At 38.0% G+C, this 8,051-nt stretch overlaps 1 protein-coding gene across 2 annotated transcripts; it reads right to left on the bottom strand.

Moving 5' to 3' along the window:
- Positions 1–4,880: 4,880 nt before the first annotated feature.
- Positions 4,881–7,765, bottom strand: LOC147613847 (uncharacterized). 2 transcript variants are annotated; one of them, XM_086781247.1, is made up of 5 exons: positions 7,715–7,765; positions 7,505–7,615; positions 7,200–7,321; positions 6,286–6,490; positions 4,881–5,200 (listed from the first exon to the last, which is right to left on the bottom strand). In XM_086781247.1, the coding sequence occupies exons 2-5, from the start codon at positions 7,578–7,580 to the stop codon at positions 5,067–5,069; spliced, it is 537 nt and encodes a 178-aa protein (XP_086637373.1). In that variant the 5' UTR covers positions 7,581–7,615; positions 7,715–7,765; the 3' UTR covers positions 4,881–5,066. The 2 variants fall into 2 exon arrangements, with proteins under 2 accessions (XP_086637373.1, XP_086637372.1); XM_086781246.1 differs by lacking the exon at positions 7,715–7,765 and having other exon boundaries at positions 7,505–7,642.
- Positions 7,766–8,051: the final 286 nt, after the last annotated feature.

Here is an 8,051-nt window from a genome sequence, read left to right as displayed (position 1 = left end):
TTGTACAAAAACTCAGATATCTGTCCAGGTCTTTCTGCATGTTGAGGCTAAGTTTGTTTACCCTTTGCAGAAGGCAAGTAGCAAGATCCTTTCAGTTGGAGCCAGGTTAAAGAGGATGCATTTGAGAGCCTTAAGGACAAGCTGCCTACCCTGCCAGTCATAATGCCCCCATAATGGAGCCAACCATTTTATCTAAGGCTTAGTGTTGGGAAACATGCAGTAGGGGTAGTATTGATTCAGAAAGGGTCTAAACACTCATATATGAGGCCAGACTTTTACATCAGCAGGGCAAAGGGTGAGGTTGAGAAAGCCTAGCATGAAGTTGAACTCCTGGTCTCAACACTAGTATATGCTACCAAGGGGTTGAAGTCTTATATGATCTATAGACCTTTTATTGTACTTACCTCTTGTCACCTTCTTCCACATGTAATGAAGTATCCTGGGGATAACCCAAAAATTCAGAATCATGGCATTGTAAGAATATGATATAAGCTTTATTAAAGAAGACAATGTGAGAGCCTATTTGGATAATATGTTAACCTACAAAGAGGTGCAGGTGAAGCCCAAACCAATGAAGGACATTGAAAAGCAGGTGGTTCCAGACCATAGCCTACATGAAGAGCTGTAGGATGTAGATGGGACTCTCTATTTTGATGGGGCTTTTAAAAGAACTCTGGGTAAGGGGGTCATGGGTTTGTCTTTGTGAGCAGACAAGGCAAGGAGTTGTGGTCTGGCAACCAAGAGATTCAAGTTAGAAGAAACAATGAGGCTGAGTATGCAAGCCTCAATTTAGGTCTAGAAGAGTGCAAATAGAGGAAGATTAGAAGGTTGGTTATAAAGGGGGATTCTCTACTGGTTATAAGGCAGGTACAGGGAACTTGGAAAGTGATAAAGATGAAATGAAGACCTGGTTTTTCAAGGTGAGGAAACTCTTAAATTGCTTCCATGCCTTCCAAATATGGCATGTATCCATGGAAGGTAACATGAGAGCCCATGAGCTAGTTGAGCAGGTTTTCTCCAAGGAATTGCATGTTGTGATAATCCAAGAACCACTGTATCAAGGTAGAGATACCCTTTATAAGAAGAGAAGGTGCTATTGATAGGGTTTGCCAAAGGAGAGTTGGATGCTTCAAAGAGGAAAGTACTTGTCAAAAGAGCCTTGAAATATGTATTGATTGGGGATGCATTGTATCATAAAGGGAATGATGTTGTTCTAAGAAGAGTTTTGTATCAGAAGAGATTTTGAGTTGTTTGAAAGCTTGTCATGAAGAGGGTTGTGGTGACCATTATGGTGTAGACATTACAAAGAGGAAGGTATTGACATCAAAAGTTATGTGCCCAAGCATGAATAGAGATATCCACCATTGGTGTAGGAGCTTCCCTGAATGTCAAGCTTTTCAAAAGAAGATCTTAGTTCATGAACCCCTGCATCACATCATGAGTTATGGGGATTTTGAGAAGTGGGGAAGAGATGTAATAGGGCCTCTACCAGGAACTAAAAGTAGGAAGTTTTACATCATTACTGCTGTGGATTATTTGACAAGATGGCCAGAGGCCAGGGCAACTAGCAATACTACTGCCCAACAGGTCTGCAAATTTGTGTATGAAATGATTTGTTGCAGGTTTGAAGTTCCTTTAGAAATGGTCAGTGATCAAGGGAGAGAATTCAAAGTAGATTTAGTCAAAGAGCTAACCAAGAAGTTGGGGATTAAACATAGATTTATTACACCATACCATCCCCAATGCAATGGGTTGGGTAGATAGCTTCAATGGAGTGTTGCAAAGATTGTTGTTCAAGCTTGTGGAACATCATCCCAATGATTGGGATATATACCTGGACAGAGCAATTTGGGCATTTAGGGTATTTGAAAATTATCTTATAGGCGACTCAGTAGGGATCTTCACCTAGGTTTCCTATGGACCTCATGCCTTCTCACTAGGTCTTACAGGCATCTCGGTGTAGTATCCTCAGTGTGTAAGACTCTTCCTTTGGCCCTCATGCCTCATTTTAGGACTTATAGGTGACGCGGTCGGGACATTGCATGGGCTTCCTCTGAGCCTCATGCTGCCTTCTCACTGGGTCTTACAGGTCTCTCCTACCTCATTCGTTCAATATTAATATCACTGGGTTTCCTTCGGACCTCATGCCTTCTCACTGAGTCTTACAGGCGTCTCGATAGTATCCCAGCTAAGCATCTCCTGAACCCTCTCATGCTTCATTCTTTCAATATTATTATCATTTTTTCATTGACACCATATTTCAAGACAATACTTCAACAATTGATGTAATTATATTGTCCCATTACTTACCATTCAAGTTCATTAGGTTGTCCACCCTGAGTTTCCCACATGGAGGTGAAGGTTGCATTCCATGTACTCCATGCAAGAGGCATAGATGAGTTGGATCATCAAAGCTAACAGATCATATGTCGTTTTTAGTGTTCGATTTAATCAAAGCCCCCACAACTAGTGCACCACACTAGCGCAAGACCAAGTGTTCTTCCGACAAGTAGAGCTTGGTGAAATACCAAGGTTCTTACCATTCACACACAGAAGGCTTCTTGATCTTAACTTTAGTGTTCATTTTATAAAAAAGAACCTCTTAATTATGTATATTTTCCATGCATGTAAAGGCATTATTCCAAGGTGCCCAAGGAACCATAATATTTGTATTATCCTCAATAACATGAGGGTCATCATCTAGTCGTCCATGTGCATCATCAACCATGGCTACATTTACATCAAAGAACACATCGTCATCATCAACTATGTGAGGTATAGCATCAAGTAGCCCATGTGCATCATTGGCCATGGCTACATCAAGTAAAACATCTACATCAAACCTCCAAATTCTTGCCACGTGGTAGCTTTGTGAAACTCTTCCTTAAGATAATATAGAGAGAGATATATATTTTGTGTCATCCAAGCATGCGTTATGTGTTTGAGCATTTAATGTGCCTTGATGTCTACCTAAATTAAACTTTAGACTTTACGTCGTCATCGCTTATTATTAACACGTTAGAAAAGCCTTTGGAAGAGAAGATGAATCAAGAAGAATCCTTCTGTCTCTCACCAACCCCTTTTCTCTCTGACACACACTCTATGATCAAAATAATGCCGATATCTTTTTCTTCCTCATGATTCTAGTACTCAATAAGATCTAGGAATCTAAAAAGACTCATGCATGCTACTAATCTCTCTTCTTTTTATTCTAGTACTCAAGATGATCTAGAAATCTTAAAAAGACTTATGCATGGTACTAATATCTCTTCTTGCAAAATAAATGCGTATGGATTAGGCATTAGACTTCTAATCAAGAGCTTGTGGGCAACGAGAAGATCGAAGCTTCTTGTGTCCTGTCGTGATGGCCAGGTGTTAGCATCACCTTGCTAACATGGGAAAAACACATGCTCCTACATACATAGCCATGGAGTACACATGTACACATAAGCATGGAGTAGGAGGCATGGATAAAAAATAAGATAAACATGCAAGCATAACAACTTAACATCATAGTGTATTCCATATCCATGGATCACATATTGTGTGTCCAAGAATCATGTACATACCATAGTCATAGTCATGTACAATTTTCATACCAGAGGGGCTTCATATAGCCATCCAACCATGTGACTGTTGGGCTACCCCTATGACTATTGGGCTCCCATAACCTTCACAAGATCCTAACTCCCCACTAGCCCTCTTGTAACCACTTCTTGATATGACATCTTGTAATAACCAGATCCCACAACTCATTAGCCTAAGCTAATGCTACTAATGCTAGGGGGTGTACACACTCATCAGCATGGATGACCAATGCTTCGGCAAGGCTAAGATAAGCTCTTGAATTGAACACACTTACACATACACAAACACGCACACGTAGACATGCGTGCACATATGTGAACATGCACATGTACACATGTGCACCTATTATATTCAGAAGTTAGGTTCTTGTGACCTCTCACTTATTATTGGATTAAGCCTATTAAATAGATCATACTATGTGTAATGATAGGCCCTTACTTGAATCGAAATTTCAAGAGGGTGAGTATGAGATTCAAATAAATTTAATAACTCTACAAAGACAAGTCTATAATTGGTGTGGGATGCCTTATGTGGTCATAAATTGGTCTCTCATCATCATGAAGGCTTGATCTTGGTTGATGACCTAAAAAGCTCGATCCGCATGGATGATAAGGTTTGTCACTTCAAGTCTTTAACCCAGAAATCCTCACCCACATCATGGTCTTTCTTATGTTACTCTCTAAGCGGACTACTGCACTATAAACACACATAAAACTCCAATGATATCCTCTTTCATAGTCTAGGTAAGTGCCCCTAGCTTGTTTTTGCGTTTCTTATCTTGATATTATTTAAAATTTAAGGCATGTGCTTATTATCGTAATATTACTTAAGAGTTAACTTAAAGTGAGCAAAATGGACACCTTCCCCATCCTTATTCTAGCCAAAAGATAGGATACAACAAATGTTCATGCATGATTCGCTAGTCTCATTAATAAATGATAAGTAAGTTCCGACGTAACTCAAAGTTTATTGAAGAATAAAGAGGCCTCAAGCTTCATCACGTAAGCCTCTTTCAAGAAAAAACAAAGTAGGAGAGGTTTCTTAATAAAGTTGTTTTAAATAAACTTTATTGAAGAATAAAGAGAAAAAACAAAGTAGGAGAGGTTCCTTAATAACAGTTGTTTTAAATAGATCTTGATTTTTCCCTTAAAATGAAACATTCCATGCATATTTTGAATTAAAATTAAGAATTTTTAAAGGACAAGTGATGCCCTTGTTGTGATGGTACTCAAAAGAAGTAGTATTGTCTATTGCCTGCTGCAAAGGCTATTTTTCAACCAAATTTTAGGACAACAAACATTCCATGCATATTTTGAATTAAAATTAAAAATTTTTAAAGGACAAGTGATGCCCTTGTTGTGATGGTACTCAAAAGAAGTTGTATTGTCTATTGCCCGCAAAGGCTATTTTTCAACTACAACCTTTTGGCAAAAACCATATTTGGAAGGGATTTGATAATTGATATTTTCTTCTAACTATCATTTTAATGAGTAAGGTGAAGGGGCTAGAGTCGGAGGGTTGGCAACATTAAGTCCAGCTTCCCATAATGTGCTTTGAATGAGTTTTCGAGAGCTCAATTTTTGAGCTTCACACAATGCTTGCAAACTAATAGCTGTTAACAAAAATGGGAAAAATAAAGAAATAAATCATATCAAGTTTCAAGCCGGGTTGTTTGGAATGAGGTTTATCTATTTTCAAATGGAGTATTTGAAAAGAGGCCAATTATTAAAATAAATAACGCTTGAGAATGATAATAGTTAGTTTGCTTGAAAGAGAGATCATAATTGCATGTGATGATGATGTCATGCCAATAAGGGTCATCGTTAACAAAATAAAGCACACTCTAGTTACACTAGTTATAAGTTCATGTAAGTTCACATAATTTAGAGATTTTGAAAGCTTAAGGTAGGAATCATTACTAATAATTATTTTGGTGTGATGATAATAACTTGATGCAAATTAATTGGTAAATTTGTGTGTTTACACATATATGTGTGCGTGCGTGAATGTATACAAACATGCATGCATGTACATGTATGTATGTATGTATGTATTTACATACACATGCATGCAACTAAGGATCATGGTTAATAATGATTCTTATGTGAAGGTAAATTCATGCAGATGAAATATTGGTAAATGTATTTGTATTTGTTTCATGTATGTATGTATGTATGTATGCAAGTTACTAAGGATCGTTACTAATAATTGTTCTCATGTTCGATGGTAATGAGTTTTTTAAAGATGTGAGAGGGTACTAAATTGAATGTGCCACGAGGGTAGATTCATACCATGAACCTCCCATTTAAGAAGCCTAGGCACTGTCATTAGGCTAAAAGCCTAGAAGGCATGTGATGGTGATATGTGTGTGTATGCATGCACGTATGTATGCATGCATGTAACGTGTGTGCATGTGCACGTACGCATGCGCACGCGCACGCGCACACGCTGAAAGCCCAAAACAATAAAAATCGGTTGAGCTTGAAGATCATCCTTTTTTAACTGGTTAGAAAAAAAGTTTATTTCTGACAATGCTTAGGAGGCATGTGATGGTAATATGTGTGTGTGTGTGGGCACGTGCATGTAATGAGTTATGAGATGGTGAATGAGTGAGTGACTGTGAGTGTGTGTGTATGCGTAAACGTGTGAACATACACACGTTTATGGATCTACACATGTAGTGTTTGTAAAGCTTACCTTCTCCAGCAGCCAGCTTGGCAAAGAGTTCAACGATGTTAGGGCATCTCTCTTGACAAGAAGTGGCACAAATGGCTTGTTGGAGTTCACGCTCTCCTAGGAAATCCGAAGACATGCCAATCGACATTCTATTCAATCCACAACTCTCCATGCATTGGCTGCTCTCAATCCAACCATTGAATCTCTCAGTTATCACCTTGGATGTCTACACATTATGTAACATTAAAAAAAATATCAATAACAAACTCTAGCTATGCAAATTTAACCTTTCTTTCTTCTCAAAAATTAAATACCTTAACCTATAATTAAAATTTTACAATTAAATGAAAAAATTTACATTCTTGCAAATCCTCATCTCACTTATTTTCAACTTTTGTTTTCTCAAAAATCAAATACCTTAATCTATAATTTAGCTTTTGCAATAAATTGATGATTTATACATTTCTGCAAACCCTCATCTCCTTTTATTTTTCAAACCCTTTGGAAAAATAAAGGAGATGAGGGTTTGCAGAAATGTATAAATCATCAATTAATGGCATGCGCTAAATTATAGGTTTAGGTATTAATCTCAAGAGATAAAAAAAGATTAAGCATATGCCTAGGACATCTCTTTGATCTATCAACAAAGGCTGGAGTCCGGACAATGTTTCAAATTCAAGTAGCATTAACTATTAATTACAAGGGGAGATTATAAATTAACAAATGAATTTATGTGTAAGAAATGGAACTTTAGGGGATATATCTCCATAGGATGTACTAATCTATCAACAAAGGCTGATTAGAGGGTTGAAGCAGGATTAATAATATGCATAGGACGTTGATAACCTATTTAGTAGTTACAAGGTATTATGGTGATAATTAATGGTGATAATTAAATTACTAGTTAGCATAGGATATAGACAGATTAATGTCACCTGGCACTCTAGCTGTATTCTACCATCTCCCAAAATGTTCGTCTCAAGCACACAGCGCACCCCTGAAGATGAAACTGCAAAAGCGCAGTTCTCTACTGGCAGCTCTTCACATTCAAAATTAACTGGCATAAGCATGCAGAAGCTGATTAATTATACGATTGTAACAACCATATTAGATTTAATCACCCTATAATTTATGGTATTATCCTACTGCACTCTTCCTTACTTCGTTATGCTAAACATTTTGATAAATTTAAGACATACTGCTGATTAACAAGATGTGCTAATCATTGGATGATACGCACCGGCCCATGCATAGCCGATGGTAAGAAACATGATTAAAATGGTACCAATCAGGATTAGATTTCCTGATTGAGCCATTAATTTCGATGGTTAGAGCCGCCGGATGATTTACTCTGGGAGAATCCAAGCCAGGGCAGTGTTAAAAAATGGAGATTAAGAAAAACAAGTGTGATTTGAAAGGTGGGATTAGTGAGGGAGATTTGAAAACTCACCGCGCGAAGTGTGAAAGGTGGCGATTGGGTGCTAATGAATAGGGATTAGAGGATATAATGATAGTGATTAAGGAGACGAGATATTATAAGGGTGTTTATACTACCGGCCGAATGGGCAGATGGCAGTTGCGTTGCGCGCCGGCCGGTTCTTCAACCGGCTTCTCACCACCTTGGTGTGAAGAGCATCAATCTCTTTGTCCATCGTGTGAGATCCAATGTCATCTTTGTATGGTGTGAGATCCAAGGATTGATTCTCTTCTCACTCAAGAGCACATCCCTTCATCCATAGCACCTTTCCACTCATGGCTTTCTATAGCATCCTCAAACCCTCTCGGTT

Source organism: Cibotium barometz, chromosome 43 (genome assembly GCF_041138505.1).
Source record: "Cibotium barometz isolate CiBa-2024 chromosome 43, ASM4113850v1, whole genome shotgun sequence".
NCBI classification, from domain to species: Eukaryota; Viridiplantae; Streptophyta; class Polypodiopsida; order Cyatheales; family Cibotiaceae; genus Cibotium; species Cibotium barometz.
Note: the sequence above shows the minus strand (reverse complement) of the source record. Positions and strands in the feature narration are given on the sequence as shown.

Excerpts from the sequence above, each read along its gene's own strand:
- LOC147613847 (XM_086781247.1), bottom strand. The coding sequence starts at position 7,580 with ATGGCTCAATCAGGAAATCTAATCCTGATTGGTACCATTTTAATCATG. Across the intron at positions 6,491-7,199 it reads GAATACAGCTAGAGTGCCAG|ACATCCAAGGTGATAACTGA; the intron begins GTGACATTAATC and ends CATAATGTGTAG. Across the intron at positions 5,201-6,285 it reads CAAGCTGGCTGCTGGAGAAG|CTATTAGTTTGCAAGCATTG; the intron begins GTAAGCTTTACA and ends TTTTGTTAACAG.